Genomic DNA, 18,774 nt, shown 5'->3' on the forward strand with positions numbered 1-18,774 from the left:
TGTGTGTGTGTGTGTGTGTGTGTGTGTGTGTGTGTGTGTGTGTGTGTATTTAAAGACTGTCTTTCCTGCTGTAGTGTAAGCTCTGGAAGGCAGATATCATTTATGTTTCTGTTTCTTACAGAATGCAGCCCAGTGCCATGTACAAAGCAGACACTCAATAAATGTTTGTTGAATGCATGAGTAAGCTGTCTTTCTACTTTTTTTCTAGATTACGTGTCTTAAAGTCTCTGTCTTCTGTTAGTCTCTTGGTTTCAGCATATAGAACAGCCTAGAGAAAAGTTCACAGTACAGCACACTTTCCTATAGACTCAGACACCAGCAAGAGTCAAGAGAGGGAAAAGCAGATTGATGCTTTCAGGAGAAGAGGGAATAAGTGACTTGCCCCCCATCCCTTGCCTTGAAATGATCCTGATAAATGTTCGACTTCCACTTCTTAAGGATATTTTGATGAAGCAAGGTTAGAGAGAAGGTGCGAGTGCCCCATGAACAAGCCGAAACCCAGCCTCGTGTTGTTATAATTAAATGCTTCAGGGAATCAGGTTAGAGGTGTGCACATGCTAGGTTTCCTGTTAGTTTTCCCCAGTAACATGCGGCATTTGTTCCAAGAGGATCGTGACAGAGAGCCTCCTGGGCCTGGTATATGTACCTGTGAAATTAAAAAAAATTTTTTTTAAGATAAAATGTATAATGAGTAGATCGTATGATCTCCAGCCTCAAGACTCAAAATCCTTTCCCGTTTTGCACAGACGAGTGAATTATCTTCTCTGCCCTGCAGCCAATCACCCCCCACACCCTGGTCCTGAAGATGCCTGTTGACCTTATGGGAGGTCATCGTCTCTGCCACCGGGAGGCTGCACCGAAGGAATAAATGTTCATGAAAGAAAGACTTGATTTTTGTCCATAAAAGCTGTCAGAAGTGTGGTTTACACTTACAGGAAAAAGCCCATCTCTGACATAAATGGTCAGGATGCAGCTGGAGTTTGTTAAATTTATTCGGTTATCTGGGCAAGAAAGCAGTGCTGGGCTGCTGGGGATGGACCCCCGCTTCGCCCGGCTCAGCGCCTGCCACTGGAATCTCCCTCCCTCTTTAGTCCCTCTTCAGATGGCTCTTTCTGAGGTATTTCTGTTTACGATCGTTCGTTTTCCATCATTTTCCAAACAAATGGACAGGACATCCTGGATGAATAAATGAGGAAGAAAGGGGCGTGTCTTTGACAATAGTCAACTGGACAGCAGTGTCCCAGCTGTAATTCTGTTTTTTTTTTCCTTTTTGCAGTATGTGGGCCTCTCACTGTTGTGGCCTCTCCCGTTGCGGAGCACAGGCTCCGGACACGCAGGCTCAACGGCCACGGCTCACAGGTCCAGCCGCTCCGCGGCATGTGGGATCTTCCCGGACCGGGGCACAAACCCATGTCCCCTGCTTTGGCAGGCGGACTCTCAACCACTGTACCACCAGGGAAGCCCCCAGCTGTAATTCTTTAAAAAAATTTTTAAAAAAATTTTATACAATTTTTAAAGGTTACTTTCCATTTACAGTTATTACAAAATATTGGCCATATTCCCCGTGCTGTACAATACATCCTTGAGTCTATCTTACACCGATAGTTTGTGTCTCCCACTCCCTCACCCCCTCCCCACTGGTAATCAGTAGTTTGTTCTTTATATCTGTGACTCTGCTTCTTTTTTGTTATATTCAATAGTTTTTTGTAATTTTAAGATTCCAAATATAAATGATATCATACAGTATTTGTCTTTCTCTGTCTGACTTACTTCACTTAGCATAATGCCCTGCAAGTCCATCCATGTTGTTGCAAACGGCAAAATTTCATTCTTTTGCATGGCTGAGTAGTATTCCATTGTGCATGTGTGTGTGTGTGTGTGTGTGTATATATATATATATATAAAATATATATATAATCTTGTTTATCATTCATCTATTGATGGACACTTAGGTTGCTTCCATGTCTTAGCTATTGTAAATAGTGCTGCTATGAACACTGGGGTGCATGTGTCTTCTTGAATTCGTGTTTTTGGTTTTTTTCGGATATATACCCAGGAGTGGAACTGCTGGCTCATGTGGTAGTTCTATTTTTCGTTTTTTGAGAAACCTCCATACTGTTTTCCACAGTAGCTGCACCCATTTACGTTCCCACCAACAGTCTACTAGAGCTTCTTTTTCTCCATGTTCGCCAACATGTGTTATTTGTGTTCTTTTTGATGATGGCCATTCTGACAGGTGTGAGGCGATATCTCATTGTGGTTTTGATCTGCAGTTCCTTGATTAGTTTGATTTGTACTTCCTTGATTAGCACATTCTTTGAATGTGCTTGTTGGCCATCCTCATTTCCTCTTTGGAAAATGTCTTCTGCCCGTTTTTTTAACCGGGTTGGTTCTTTTTATTTGGTTTTGTTTTGTTGTTTTTGATGTTAAGTTGTATGAGCTGTTTATACATGCTGGATATTAATCTCTCATGGGTCAAACAATTTGCAAATACCTTCCCCCATCTGGTAGGCCGTCGTTTCGTTTTGTCGACTGTTTCCTTTCCAGCTGTAATTCTGGACGGAGCACAGCCTCTCGTGATGTGCATGTGTTCAGCGCGCTACGTGCATCCATGCCCTTTGAGGGCTAAAGAGGTTGAAGTCTGGTACTGACAACACTGCTGTTACAGAGGCCGCTGAATACTCTTTGCTTAGCATTTCCAGAGGACCCGTTACTTCTGGCTTTCAGAACATTATGTAAAATTCCCTAGAGGAGGTTTCTCTAGAAATGATAGATCACCTTTGATTTTTGCAGAAAAGGGAGCTCAGGGCTGTGGGGGCTGTTGGATTAAAATCAGAGCACAAGAGGCACAGGGGCAACTAGAAGCCAGTCTCACAACCAGCACATTGCCGGGTGGCCACGAATTTTTATCAGCCCAGCTCCTGGAAAACAGACAGCTGTCTTCTTCATGGACAAGAACAGAGAATTTTTATTAACTCACAGGAGAAAGAATAAGCCCAGACTCTTCCACGGAGGTTTAAAACCTCTTTCACCAGCGAGTCCTTTTTCTTCACCGTCTTTATCCTTAACTGTCTCGGTCTCTGCTCTAGTCACCAAACTCACTTTCTACTCTCACAGCAAATCTTCTTCCTGCCACTGAAACTGCAGCTGACTCTCTCTTTTTTTGTCGTTTTTTTCGTATTTGCTGGAATTTAGCCTTAGATGTAGTTTTGGTTTTCAACTTTTTATTTTGAAATAATTATAGTGTCTCAGTCTGCTTGGGCTGAGACTGGGAGGCTTACAGAGCACACATTTATTTCTCATGGCTCTGGGGGTGAGAAGTCCAGGATCTAGGTGCTGACGTGGTCGGTTTCTGGTGAGGCGTCTCTCCCCGGCTTGTAGATGGCCGTCTTCTTGCTCAGTGCTCACATGGCCTTTTCTTTTTTATTTATTTATTCTTATGTTTATTTATTTACTGATTTGTTTTCTTATTAGTCATACTTTTTTTTTTCAGTACGCGGGCCTCTCACTGTTGTGGCCTCTCCCGTTGGCGGAGCACAGGCTCCGGACGCACAGGCTCAGCAGCCATGGCTCACGGGCCCAGCCGCTCCGTGGCACGTGGGATCTTCCCGGACCGGGGTACGAACCCGTGTCCCCTGCATCGGCAGGCAGACTCTCAACCACTGCGCCACCAGGGAAGCCCTAGTCATACATTTTATACACTTCAGTGTATACATGTCAATCCCAATCTCCCAATTCATCACACCTCCCCACTGTGGCTTTCCCCCCTTGGTGTCCATGTGTTTGTTCTCTACGTCTGTGTCTCTATTTCTGTTCTGCAAACCAGTTCATCTGTACCATTTTCTAGGTTCCACATATATGTGTTAAAATATGATATTTGTTTTTCTCTTTCTGACTTACTGCACTCTGTATGACAGTCTCTAGATCCATCCATGTCTCTACAAATGACCCAATTTCGTTCCTTTTGATGGCTGAGTAATATTCCATTGTATATATGTACCACATCTTCTTTATCCATTCATCTGTCGATGGGCATTTAGGTTGCTTCCATGTACTGGCTATTGTAAATAGTGCTGCAATGAACATTGGGGTGAATGTGTCTTTTTGAATTATGGTTTTCTCAGGGTATATGCCCAGTAGTGGGGTTGCTGGGTCGTATGGTAGTTCTATTTTTAGTTCTTTAAGGAACCTCCATCCTGTTCTCCATAGTGGCTGTATCAATTTACATTCCCACCAACAGTGCAAGAGGGTTCCCTCTTCTCTACACCCTCTCCAGCATTTGTTGTATGTAGATTTTCTGATACCCATTCTAACTGGTGTGAGGTGATACCTCATTGTAGTTTTGATTTGCATTTCTCTAATAATTTGTGATGTTGAGCAGCTTTTTATGTGCTTCGTGGCCATCTGTATGTCTTCTTTGGAGAAATGTCTATTTAGGTCTTCTGCCCATTTTTGGATTGGGTTGTTTGTTTCTTCAATATTGAGCTGCATGAGCTGTTTATATATTTTGGAGATTAATCCTTTGTCCGATGATTCGTTTGCAAATATTTTCTCCCATTCTGAGGGTTGTCTTTTCGTCTTGTTTGTAGTTTCCTTTGCTGTGCAAAAGCTTTTAAGTTTCATTAGGTCCCACTTGTTTATTTTTGTTCTTATTTCCATTACTCTTAAGAGGTGGATCAAAAAACATCTTGCTGTGATTTATGTCAAAGAGTGTTCTCCCTATGTTTTCCTCTAAGAGCTTTATAGTGCCTGGTCTTACATTTAGGTCTCTAATCCATTTTGAGTTTATTTTTGTGTATGGTGTTAGGGGGTGTTCTAATTTCTTTCTTTTACAGGTAGCTGTCCAGTTTTCCCAGCACCACTTATTGAAGAGGCTGTCTTTTCTCCATTGTATATCCTTGCCTCCTTTGTCATAGGTTAGTTGACCATAGGTGTGTGGGTTGATCTCTGGGCTTTCTATCCTGTTCCATTGATCTATGTTTCTGTTTTTGTGCCAGTACTATGTTGTCTTGATTACTGTTGCTTTGTAGTATAGTCTGAAGTCAGGGAGTCTAATTCCTCCAGCTCTGTTTTTTTTTCCCTCAAGACTGCTTTGGCTCTTCGGGGTCTTTTGTGTCTCCATACAAATTTTAAGATTTTGTGTTCTAGTTCTGTAAAAAATGCCATTGGTAATTTGATAGGGATTGCATTGAATCTGTAGATTGCTTTGGGTAGTATAGTCATTTTCACAATATTGATTCTTCCAGTCCAAGAACATGGTATATCTCTCCATATGTTGGTATCATCTTTAATTTCTTTCATCAGTGTCTTATAGTTTGTGCATACAGGTCTTTTGTCTCCCTAGGTAAGTTTATTCCTAGGTATTTTATTCTTTTTGTTGCAATGGTAAATGGGAGTGTTTCCTTAATTTCTCTTTCTGATTTTTCATCATCAGTGTATAGGAATGCCAGAGATTTCTGTGCATTAATTTTGTATCCTGCTACTTTACCAAATTCATTGATTAGCTCTAGTAGTTTTCTGGTAGCATCTTTAGGATTCTCTATGTATAGTATCATGTCATCTGCAAACAGTGACAGTTTTACTTCTTCTTTCCCAATCTGTATGCCTTTTATTTCTTTTTCTTCTCTGATTTCTGTGGCTAGGACTTCCAGAACTATGCTGAATAATAGTGGGAAGAGTGGACATCCTTGTCTTGTTCCTGATCTTAGAGGAAATGCTTTCAGTTTTTCACCACTGAGAATGATGTTTGCTGTGCGTTTGTCGTATATGGCCTTTATTATGTTGAGGTAGGTTCCCTCTATGCCCACTTTCTGGAGAGTTTTTATCATACATGGGTGTTGAATTTTGTCAAAAGCTTTTTCTGCATCTATTGAGATGATCATATGGTTTTTATTCTTCAATTTTTTAATAGGGTGTATCACATTGATGGATTTGCATATATTGAAGAATCCTTGCATCTCTGGGATAAATCCCACTTGATCATGGTGTATGATCCTTTTAATGTGTTGTTGGATTCTGTGTGCTAGTATTTTGTTGAGGATTTTTGCATCTATATTCATCAGTGATACTGGTCTGTAATTTTCTTTTGTTGTAGTATCTTTGTCTGGTTTTGGTATCAGGGTGATGGTGGCCTCACAGAATGAGTTTGGGAGTGTTCCTTCCTCTGCAATTTTTTGGAAGAGTTTGAGAAGGATGGGTGTTAGCGCTTCTCTAAATGTTTGATAAAATTCACCTGTGAAGCCATCTGGTCCTGGACTTTTGTTTGGTGGAAGAATTTTTTTTTTTTTTTTTTTTGCCGTACACGGGCCTCTCACTGTTGTGGCTTCTCCTGTTGCGGAGCCCAGGCATCGGATGCACAGGCTCAGTGGCCATCGCTCACGGACCCAGCCGCTCCACGGCATGTGGGATCTCCCCAGTCCGGGGCATGAACCCACGTCCCCTGCATTGGCAGGCGGACTCTCAACCACTGCGCCACCAGGGAAGCCCTGTTGGAAGATTTTTAATCACAGTTTCAATTTCATTACTTGTGATTGGTCTGTTCCTATTTTCTATTTCTTCCTGGTTCACTCTTGGAAGTTTATACCTTTTCAAGAATTTGTCCATTTCTTTCAGGTTGTCCATTTTATTGGCATAGAGTTGCCTGAAGCAGTCTCTTTGGATGCTTTGTATTTCTACAGTGTCCGTTGTAAATTCTCCTTTTTCATTTCTAGTTTTATTGATTTGAGTCCTCTCCCTCTTTTCCTTGATGAGTCTGGCTAATGGTTTATCAATTTTGTTTATTGTCTCAAAGAACCAGCTTTTAGTTTTATTGATGTTTGCTATTGTTTTCTTTGTTTCTGTTTCATGTATTTCTGCTCTGATCTTTATGATTTCTTTCCTTCTGCTAACTTCGGGTTTTGTTTGCTCTTCTTTCTCTAGTTCCTTTGGGGGTAACGTTAGATTGTTCGTTTGAGATTTTTCTTGTTTCTTGCGGTAGGCTTGTATAGCTATAAACTTCCCTCTTATAACTGCTTTTGCTGCATCCCATAGGTTTTGGATCATCGTGTTTTCATTGTCATTTGTCTCTAGCTATTTTTTTATTTCCACTTTGATTTCTTCAGTGATCTCTTGGTTATTTAGTAACGTATTGTTTAGCCTCCTTGTGTTTGTGTTTTTTCCAGGTCTTTTCCCTGTAATTGATTTCTAATCTCATAGTGCTGTAGTCAGAAAAGATGGTTGATATGATTTCAATTTTCTTAAATTTACTGAGGCTTGATTTGTGACCCAAGATGTGATCTATCCTGGAAAATGTTCTGTGTGCACTTGAGAAGAAAGTGTAATCTGCTGTTTTTGGATGGAATGTCCTATAAATATCAATTAAATCTATCTGTGATTGTGTCATTTAAAGCTTGTGTTTCCTTATTTATTTTCTGTTTGGATGATCTCTCCATTGGTGTAAGTGGGGTGTTAAAGTCCCCCACTATTATTGTGTTACTGTCGATTTCCTCTTTTAGAGCTGTTAGCAGTTGCCTTATGTATTGAGGTGTTCCTATGTTGGGTGCATACATATTTATAATTGTTATATCTTCCTCTTGGATTGATCCCTTGATAACTATGTAGTGTCCTTCCTTGTGTCTTGTAACATTCTTTATTTTAAAGTCTAGTTTATCTGATATGAGTATTGCTACTCCAGCTTTCTTTTGATTTCCATTTGCATGGAATATCTTTTTCCATCCCCTCACTTTCAGTCTGTATGTGTCCCTAGGTCTGAAGTGGGTCTCTTGTAGACAGCATATATATGGGTCTTGTTTTTGTATCCATTCAGTGAGCCTGTGTCTTTTGGTTGGAGCATTTAATCCATGCACGTTTAAGGTAATTATCGATATGTATGTTCCTATTATCATTTTCTTATTTACTACAGGTTTGTTTTTGTAGGTCCTTTGCTTCTCTTGTGTTTCCCACTTAGAGAAGTTCCTTTAGCACTTGTTGTAGAGCTGGTTTAGTGGTGCTGGATTCTCTTAGCTTTTGCTTGTCTGTAAAGCTTTTGATTTCTCCATCGAATCTGAATGAGATCCTTGCCTGGTAGAGTAATCTTGGTTGTAGGTTCTTCCCTTTCATCACTTTAAGTATATCATGCCACTCCCTTCTGGCTTGTAGAGTTTCTGCTGTGAAATCCACTGTTAGCCTTATGGGAGTTCCCTTGTATGTTATTTGTCATTTTTCCCTTGCTGCTTTCAATAATTTTTCTGTCTTTAATTTTTGCCAATTTGATTACTATGTGTCTCGGTGTGTTTCTCCTTGGGTTAATCCTGTATGGGATTCTCTGCACTTCCTGGACTTGGGTGGGTATTTCCTTTCCCATGTTAGGGAAATTTTCGACTATAATCTCTTCAAATGTTTTCTCAGGTCCTTTCTCTCTCTCTTCTCCTTCTGGGATCGCTATAATGCAAATGCTGTTGCATTTAATGTTGTCCCAGAGGTCTCTTAGGCTGTCTTGATTTCTTTCAATTCTCTTTTCTTTATTCTGTTCTGCAGCAGTGAATTCCACCATTCTATCTTCCAGGTCACATATCCGTTCTTCTGCTTCAGTTATTCTGCTATTGATTCCTTCTAGTGTGTCTTTCAGTTATTGTATTGTTCATCTCTGTTTGTTTGTTCTGCAGTTCTTCTAGATCTTTGTTAACCATTTCTTGCATCTTCTTGATCTTTGCCTCCATTCTTTTCTGAGGTCCTGGATCATCTTCACTATAATTATTCTGAATTCTTTTTCTGGAAGATTGCCTATCTCCATTTCATTTAGTTGTTTTTCTGGGGTTTTATCTTGTTCCTTCATCTGGTACATAGCCCTCTGCCTTTTCATCTTGTCTATCTTTCTGTGAATGTAGTTTTTGTTCCACAGGCTGCAGGATTGTAGTTCTTCTTGCTTCTGTTGTCTGCCCTCTGGTGGATGAGGCTATCTAAGAGGCTTGTGGAAGTTTCCTGATTGGAGGGACTGGTGGTGGGTAGAGCTGGCTTTTGCTCTGGTGGGCAGAGGTTAGTAAAAACCTTTTCTTGGTGCATGTATTTGGAGGGAGAGATCTCTCTCTCTCCCTCTTTTTATAAGGGCATTAATCCCATCATGGGGGCCCCACCCTCTTAACCTCATCTACACCTAATTACCACCAAAAGGCCTCACCTCCTATAACCATCACATTGGGGGTTAGAAGACTTAAACATATGATTTTCTGGGGGTGACACAAACATTCAGACCATACATATAGATTCACAGGAAGTTGAAAAGATAGTACAGAGATGCCCTGTGTACCTTTTACCTAGTTTCCCCTAATGCTTCCATCATATATGGTGATAGCACAGTATCAAAACCAGTACACTGTGTGTGTCTTGTTCTGTGTCATTTTATCCCATGTGTAGGCCTGGATAACCACCAGGACACAAAGAATACAGAAGAGTCTTATCACCACAAAGGTCCCCCTTGGGGTCCCCGTTACAGTCATTCCCCCGCCTCCATGACCCCTGACCCCCGGCAACCACTGATCTGCTTTCCATCTCCACAGTGTTGTCCTTTCAAGAGTGTTAATACATACGTGGACTCATATAGTATGTGACCTTTTGAGATTGGCTTTTTTTTTTTCCACCCTGCTTAATGCCCTTGTGATCCAAGTTGCTGTATGAGTCCATAGTTCCATCCTTTTAATGGCTGCATAATATTCCACACACAGGACTGTGCAACTTTTCTCCTCCAACTGGAAGAAATCCTTTCCTCCTCCCCAGTCTCCCTCTCCTTTGGAAACCACCACTCCCAGCGTCTTTCCCTGAACTTATTTCCATTACCTTCGCCTGGACCCAGTTAAGCCTCCACCACATCCTTGCCAGGTGTTCTCCCTTTGCTGAGCTGGGAGGAGCCGGGTTTGGGAGGCACAGCTGTTCAGCATTACGGTAAAGGTCGGTTGCAATGGCGGCTGCAGGGCCTCCAGGCTCCCCAAGCTTTCTCCTCGTTTCCTTTTACCAGTGAGTTTTGATGGCCCAGGCCTTCTGAGTGCAGCCTTCATGCCATGGATTGAGCAGACGCCAGAGCTTTCACACCAGAAAGCAGCCGTATGCAAGCCAGGAGGACTCTCACCAGAAACCCACCCTGCTGGGCCTGGATCTTGGACTTCCAGCCTCCAGAACTGTGAGTAAACAAATTTCTGTTGTCCAAGCCGCCCAGTCTATGATATTTTGTGTTATGGCAGCTAGAGCCAACTAACATACCTCAATTAAATCCTTCCAAGAGCCAGTTAAAAGAAACATAGCAACTGTAACAATGCCTGAAGTTGCCCTTATGGAAAGCAAAATTGTTTTAAGTTCCCATCCTGCTAACTTATTTTTACTCTTGTCCTCTCTTTTTTAAAACTGGTTAATTATTAAATTAGCTTTCATTTTATAGATGTTTTGTCCAGTCACTAAAAGTGAATTTAATTGGCTGTTTGTGGAGTTTTCTGTTTATTGCTTGTTCGGATCAATTGGAAAGTGAAAGCTGAGGGGTACTGGCTCAGATTTTTAAATACCATCAGCCTTGGGCTGGGTCTCCTCCTGGGGCTTTGTCAGCACTTCAGATTCAAGATCTTGATTCTTTAGGGAGAAGTCCACAGTTGCTGCAACATTTCAGATAACCCTAGACAAGCTGATAGCTGTATGAGAGAGGTAGAAGTGTATTATGCCCTTTAAATTGAATTTTGAGTTCTTCATGAGAAAAAAGATGGGCTGGGTAATCTTATAAGTTTGGATTTAAAATTCATTGATAGCGTCTGATGTTGAAAGATCTTATCCTAGCCCCCTTTTCACTGTGAGAAGAGCAGGGCTAAAAATTATTTCCCTAAATGACTTTTTTTAGCCAGCTGATATGAGTTGCCACAAATCAAAACCCTGTTTTGTTCAAAACGCCTGCATTCTCGGTCCACTTTAGATTTTCTGGGCCTTGGTAACATTTGTAGGTCTTTTTGATCCACATAGTTGCTGGGACAGCTCAATAAATGTAGGTGCTTACTATGATATGTAATTAGCATGAGTTTTTTTGGGTTTTTTTTTTTACAACTTGTTACAATCACACTGTAGATGGCATTTTGCATCTTCAAAAAAGGTAAACTGGGACTTAAAGTGTAAATCGTTAATGATGGCTTTCAGGTGCTTCCTCTGAAATCTTTAATGATGGCTTTCAGGTGCTTCCTCTGTGTTAGTTCGCCTCGGGAGCTCCTGGTTTATGGCTAGTGATTCTTGGAGTCTGGTTTACATCTGTAGCTCTGGGTGCCAGTTCTTAATCGATCCTGGGTTATCATGGGCGGTGTGTGACTCCGGCTTTGCGGGTAAATTCTGGAGATTCCTGCTAAGATGGTAACAGTCAAGGATTCAGGATGAAAAATACATCAGTGTTTCCCATGGACGCAGGTAGGGAACACGGCAGGAGAGCTGGTCTGCGTCCATCTGAAGGACTGCCTGTGAGATTGCCCACTCAGCAGGCAATGAGTCTCGGGGTGGAGTGCTGGTGGCTTAGAGTTTGGTACAGAAGCTGGGCTGTGGAATGGATTGAGCAGCCTCTACGTCAAAAGCTTCAGCTAAAAATGTTCCCAGTTATAGGTATTTCCAGAACACCTGCTAGAATCCCATACAAAGCCTTGGCTTTATTTTATTATTATTTTTTTGGCCATGCTGAGCAGCTTTCAGGATCTCGGTTCCCTGACCGGGGATTGAACCTGGGCCACGACAGTGATAAGTGCTGAGTCATAACCACTGGACCACCAGGGAGGTCCCAAAGCCTTGGCTTTAAAACCCACCAGGTTCAAAGAGCAGGGAGCCCCTCAGCCATATAAGAGCAGTCCTTTCTCCTTATAATCCCTCCAGCCTCTCTGTGTGTTTGGTCTGAAACAGAAACCCAAGAGCTGGAGAGGAAGAGAACATACATGCGGTAGACACGCTCTGACCGTACTCCCTTCTCCAAGGCGAGTGGCTGCCAGCCATGAACTTGGCCAGAGGAAAGGGAGTGGGAGTCTTTTGAGTTAAGACTGATATGACGACTTATATCTTGGACTGAACAGCTTCAATTTCTCAGCTGAGACAGTGTTTCATGACTTAGGAGTGACAAGAAGTTTGTCTTTTCCCCAAGAGTGAGCAGAAAGTTACACATCCTATCCAAGTCTTCATCCAGGGGCAGAGGAAGATTTTTAATGATAAGTTTCAGGTGTGCAGTACTATAATCACTACAGCGTAATCACCACTGAAGTCTGGTTACCATCCATCACCACAGGGTTGACCCCCTTCACCCATTCTTTGCCCAATCTTCCCCAACCCCTAGTCATCTGGGAACCACTAATCTGTTCTCTGGATCTATGAGCTTGTTTTTATTTTACTGGGTTTGTTCCCTGTTTTTTTTTTTTTTTTTTTTAGATTCCACATGAGTGAAATCACATGGTATTTGTCTCTGTCTGACTTATTTCATGAACTTTAACACCCTCTAGGCCATCCATGGTGTTGTAAATGGCAAGATTTCATTTTTATGGCTGAGTAATATTCCATTGTGTATATATACCACATTTTCGTCTATCCATCCATTGATAAACACTTAGGTGGTTTCCATATCTTGGCTATTGTAAATAATGCTGCAATGAACATAGGGGTCCATAGATCTTTTCCAACTAGTGTTTTCATGTTCTTCGAATAAATACCCAGAAGTGGAATACCATATGAGTGTGTGGCAGTTCTATTCTTAACTTTCTGAGCAATCTCCATACTGTTTTCCATAGTGGCTCTACTGATTTACATTCCCACCAACAGTGCAGGAGGGTTCCCTCTTCTCCACCTTCTCGTCAGCACTTATTATCTCTTCTTGATAAGAGCCCTTCTCACAGGTGTGAGGTGATAGCTCATTGTGGGTTTGATTTGCATTTCCCTGATGAGTGACCTTGAGCACATTTTCATGTGCCTATTAGCCATCTGTATGTCTCTGAGAATTGTTTATTCAGATCCTCTTTTGTCCCTTTTAAAATTGGGTGGTTTTTATTGTTGAGTTGTATGAGTTCTTTATATATTTTGGATATTAATCCCTTATCAGATATATGATTTGCAAGTATCTTGTCCCATACAGAGTTTTCATTCTGATGATTTCACTTGCTGTGCAGAAGCTTTTTAGTGTGATGCAGTCCCATATGTTTATCTTTGCTTTTGTTTCCCTTGCTTGTGGAGTCAGATCCCCGAAGACACTGCTAAGACGGATGCTGATGAAGTTACGGTCTATGTTTTCTTCTAGGAATTTTACAGTTTCAGGTGGACTGAATAGGTTGAATAGGGACTATGGGAAACAAATTTTAAGCCCAAAGTTGTTTGTTCAACAGACCAATTACATCTCAAAGCAAGGCCATTCAAGAGTCATGGAACTGGTTTCTGGGCATTTCTTTTGTAAATTATTCATGTGAGGGTCTATCTTATGCTCGTTTTGATTTCTAATGTTCATCCTATTGGTGCCTCAGTTAAAACAGATGGTGAGCATCCTCTTTAAATCTTTTTTGACACAATTACTGTTTACAATGTATAAATCAGAATTTAGAAATGAATGGGAGCACTGATCAGAAAACCTAATACTAATCATATGAAGGTCTCCTTGACTTCACGTCTTACCTGCACTAAAAGGTCCTTAGCCTCCTTCTCGAGCCATCGTGGGTAAAAGGGGCTGTCCATGCGGATGGAGTGGAAGAGTTCCTCTTCATCTTGCCCATGGAAAGGTGACTGACCTATTAGCATCTCATAGAGAAGGACGCCAAAGGACCACCAGTCCACAGAATGGTTGTACTTCTGACCCAGCAGGATCTGTGGGACCAAAAGGCAGAGACATAATTAATCGAAACGAGGTTGACTTGAAAACCCTGCATGGACTTTTCAGGGCCACTCAGGACATAACTGATGAAGAACAGTGCATGGTTTTAGCAAAGATTACACTGAAAACTGTAGCTTTTGTGAAGTTAATGATTGGATAGAAATAAGTGGGCAGTACCAAAGCTACGCAACATTTTTGAATTTCAACATCTTTCTTCCCCCCTCTGGCCTTAAGCAAAACAACTAAATTGTACCATCAGCTCTTCATTTTCCTATCTGTGATGGGAGCCCATGGGTGGTAGCTTCAGACCTAAGAGAGCTGATGTGTATCTAAGCCCTTCAGTGCCTCTGAGGTGAATGTCTAAATCAAACCCATGTGTTTCATGGACTTCTGTGGTCTTGAGTCTCTGCATAAAGTTCTGTAGCTAATCAGGCAGCCAAAGGGGCCGTATGACCAAGTCCACCCCTTAAACCTAACTAGTCACGGTTACGAAGAGTCGAATTTTGTGACTATGCCAAGAGAGACTAGGATAACAAGCTGGTAGATATTTGTGAAAACAAAGATCAAGTTGCAAACAGAATTTTGCAGTCTGCTGCTGACTTCCAGTATAAAAATGCTATCTACCGGCCTTAACTCAATATTTGAATACTGAGGTTAATTCTAAAGTAAAAAAAATAAACTTAGCCTTAAGGAATAGTGTAAAAGTAGACCCCGGGAGAATGATAAAGAAAATAAAGACGCACACACTGCGCGATCTTAGTTCAGGTACGTTGGCCTTAAGTGGGGCCCGGTTCACACGCAATTCCCAGGATGTGCCACAAGAGGGAGCCCAAGGCAACCAGAAGTTGCTCTGAGCATCGCATCTTGGTAAGCAATTTCGTTCGGTGGATTAATGGAAAGAAATTTGGAAGGATAGGAGACAGCTGAGGTGGAAATTAAGTCTTCCAAGGCTAGGGGATGTTAGTAAAGAATTTCAGTCTTAAGTTAGGAGAAAGAAGCAAAATGCCGATTCACACTCGGTTATACACTGTATGAACAGAATGTCTGCAAATGCCTGCTTGAGGTGTACTGGGTGTTTCCCATACTTTGTGTTTATTTGTAAGCACCTCTGGGGTAGGTGCTGTTATCCCTATTTAACAAAGGACGGTGACTGGACCTCGGGAGGTTATGTGTCTTCTGTAAGGCTGCCTGGTTAGTGAGTTGAAAGCTATGTTCTGGACCGTGGTCTCTTGGGATTTTACTACATAATGTTCCTTTTCTATTATAATGTTTCCAGGATTTAAACTTCGATCTAATTCATGCTCAAATGAGTCTGTATTTTAAAAGAAATTGGTGTAGAAACAATGGCTGGAGTGGCTCTTTTTCTATCTCAGCCCCTGGTGCCTTCTTATGGCCATGCTGTCTTTTGTCCTGTTCTCTCCCCATCTTTACTCAAATAATTCAGATGATAATGATGTTACCACTTCACGTCAGAGTCCCTCTTTCTCTCTTAGAGTAAGAGAAAGCTACAGTTCCATCCACCGCTTGGAGCCAGTGATTTGAGGTCTGTACATGGCTCACGACATGATGTGCACAGCGGGGAAAGCGTCCTCAGAAACCAAGTGATCCCAATGCCTCTATGGCTCTGGTTTCCGAGTGACTCCTGCTTTCTCCAGGGAGCTGCTTCTAGGTACTGAAATTCCACCTGGACTTACTAAGTGGCTAGTAGATGTTGGAAAGTAGGGTGTCTCCCTATTTAACTATTTTCTATTCTTTGTCAAAATGAGTGTGGACCTCCAATTATATGTTAGACCCTCGGTCCTATAACCGTGACATAGGGAACCACAGAGCTCTGGGGAAGGTCTCAGGAGACATGGGCTGGTGAGGCTATTCCCTGGTTTGAGGGAGCACAGTCCGCTTTTTCATGCATCGTTCCTGATGCTGCCCTGAATGCACTTGTTTTTTGTGTTTCGGGCCCTCCGCCCATATCATTGAGGTCCCCGGGGAGAGGGCAATGGGTCAGTGAGTGAGATAAAGGAAGAGCTTCACAACGGAGATGATGTGAGTGGAGCTTTGGAAAATGGGTGGGATTTTGATGGAAAAGGGAGAGGCTAGAGACAAAAGGCCCCATCTCCAGCACATGTTCAGAGATGGGCATTTGGGGTGCATGTCTTGGTGTGGTCATTCACGGAACAGGTGATGGGTGCTCTGAGCTGTGGAGGAGGAGACTAGACACTAAGGTGGATAAATCATGGTCCTTAGCTGTGAGAAGTTCAGTTTACTGGCAAATGGGATTACACATGGGCTGTGGTAGCACAGAGGAGGAAACAACTGATTATTCCAAGAAGCCAGAGGCACCTTCAGGGAGAAGATGACTTTGGAGGTGGGAGTAAATCAGACCAAGGATTCCGAGGGCACGGCTAAGGGATATGAGAGAGAAGGAAACGGATGTCTCAGGACATATTAAGGACCTTCTCTTGGGGTTTTGGCTTGTACCCAGCTGACAGTGGGGACTTCCTGAATATTTTTAAAGGCGTGGCGTGACAGGTCTTCCCGTTAGAGAGGTAGATCTGGTGACGTGGTGGAACAGCGGCCCTCAGAACAGGGCATGCACCCCAGGGAGCACCCAGACGGCGTAACGCCGAGATACGGGAAGAAAATATTAGAACTTGTATTTATTCGAGTTTAAAAAATTCCAGTAGTGGCACTGATGCCCTCATTTAGAAATTTGACAGTGACTAGGTTTTCCAAGGGAGGAACGGGAAGCCTCATCTCGGGAGCAGTTGGCGGTGGATTGGCTAGAGCATTCGTCTTCGGCACATCGTAAGGTGCGTCACTATTACGATTATTTCTTATCCTAAGGTGCGTCATTTGCGTTGCATGCCCAGTTAAGGGGATCGGTGGGTTCTGTTTGAACTAAACTCATTTTCGCAAAATGGAACGTCCTTAAAAAGTGATCTGCAAAAGAGACTTGGATTGAAGACCATGCTAACGATGCAGAGTAGAAAACGGCAAGTGCAGAGATCTTCCGTCCTCCTAGTACCAGCTCTTTGTCACGTTATAACGAAGCTAAAAACAGTGGCCGTTTCGTTAGTTGTGACAGGAAGCTGGCTAAATCAGAAAACACTGTCGTGCATTCTGGACTTATATCCACTCTCTCCAGCCACGAACCTTGCCTTACGTACACACGGTAGCATCTGTCTTACAGTGTGCCTTTGTAAGGGCTCTTTCTCGGCTATGAGCCAATAAAACCAGAAACTGAAAGAAACCAAGCAGACTTTTGAGTGGCAGAATCATAGAGGGTTAAACCAAGATTTTACAAAGTTATTTAGCCTCATTATTTTAATAAAGCATAACAGGTACTATTAATAGAATACAACTTAGTTATTTAAAACTTTATTTCATCTTGAGTTCAGCCTGTTCCTTTTTCTGCATGTTTGATAACAGACTACATTAGTTGGTGATAATGTATAATAAATATACATGTGCCGGGGATGCTTTTTTAACTGATGAGGGAGCAAGATCAGAAAGTTTGAAAATATGTAAAGATGATGCATTGGCAGTTGGGTGGTCATAGAGAGGAAAGTCTGGGTCAAAAGGCATCACCAGGATCCAGACCGGAGGTGCTGAGGGCCTGGACCAGGGCAGCAACTGGAAGATGGGGCGGGATTGGAGAAGCTTGATTTAATCCCCAAAGGGAGGATCAAAAAAGGAGATTCTTAGTACAATCACAAGATCGGGGAGGCATGAAAACAGATGTGTGAACCCCTGAGGTCTATATTTAGAAGGTCTTGGTGTTTGGATTTGGGAGGGGTAAGAAGGAAGGAGAAGACTTGGAGGATTCCAGTTTTCTGGCTGTAGGGGACTGGACGGATGGATGTGTATGTCACTCATCCAGAAAGGGATAAAGGAGAAGGGTGTGTGCATGTGTGTGTGGGGGCAGTTTCAACAGAGAGTGGGTTTGGGATCTGTTACGATCGAATGGCCTGTGACAGTGAGTTGGAGATCTCTGCAGAAAAACAGACATACAGGTCTGAAGCAAGAAGTTTGGGCTGGTCATACTGAGTTGGGAGTTGAAATCATAGTCATAGATACAGCTGTTCATGGAGAAGGCACAGGGAGAACAAAGGGCCAGGGGTGGAATTGTGTGAAGACAAGCAGGCTTGAAGATCAGAGAATGAGATTGGAGTTGCAGAGAGAAGCCAGTCTCTGAAGGTAAATTCTGGAAGATGCCAAAGGAAACAGAATTGGGAAGGAAGGATTGCCTGGGAAAGGGTTTGGCATAAGGCGTGTACAGACAGGACAGGTAAAAGCCATGATTTCTTGCTGACCAGAGGCCAAGCTTGAATTTAAACAAGGGGAAATCTAAACTAAGTACATACGTACAGGGCAGAGTCTCCTGTTTCTTAGACGGAGGAGGCGACAGTTACTTTGGCTATGACAGGGATCTGCTGCTGAATTTGTTTTGCCCAGGAAACCAGAGGCCCATCGCTGTCTATCCATCAGACAGCCGTCACCACTCACACACTTATCAATAGTTGTTCATTCACTCTTTGAAAAGCCATCTATTAGCACCTTAATGTGCCGAGCCTTGAGCTCTGTCCTTGGATATAAAAGTGGAAAAGATCACACTGATCTACACATACGATAAGTGGGGCAAAACTTTACACACCTTGTAACAACATCCGTGTCCTGGTTCTGATACTGTACCATAGTTACGTAAGCTGGAACCAGTAGGGGAAGGGTAGATGTGGGTGTCATTTCTGTACTATTTTTGGCAACTTCTTGTGAATTTATAATTCTTTCAAAAGAAAGTTTTTAGAAAGCGAATAAGAAACAGCCTCTGACTTTAGAGCAAATCACCCAGTAGTTCAGAGAGATCCAAAGACAGAAAAGCCGCAATGAGTTTATGCTGCAGGAAGGACCAAGGGGGAAAGGCAGTGTCTCGTCTCCCTGGGGTGGGCAGCTGGCGT

At 42.4% G+C, this 18,774-nt stretch overlaps 1 protein-coding gene across 3 annotated transcripts in view; it reads right to left on the reverse strand.

Moving 5' to 3' along the window:
* Positions 1-18,774, reverse strand: part of PRKCQ (protein kinase C theta) — a 109,783-nt gene that overhangs the window by 5,500 nt on the left and 85,509 nt on the right. For all 3 annotated transcript variants that reach the window (XM_027121573.1, XM_027121574.1, XM_027121575.1), the window contains one exon: positions 13,627-13,815. In XM_027121573.1, the coding sequence (XP_026977374.1) occupies positions 13,627-13,815 (189 nt within the window). The remainder of the gene's footprint in view (positions 1-13,626; positions 13,816-18,774) is intronic.

This window comes from Aethalodelphis obliquidens, unplaced genomic scaffold, assembly GCF_003676395.1.
Source record: "Aethalodelphis obliquidens isolate GAN/ISIS:26980383/991018 unplaced genomic scaffold, ASM367639v1 scaffold23, whole genome shotgun sequence".
Taxonomy (NCBI): Eukaryota; Metazoa; Chordata; class Mammalia; order Artiodactyla; family Delphinidae; genus Aethalodelphis; species Aethalodelphis obliquidens.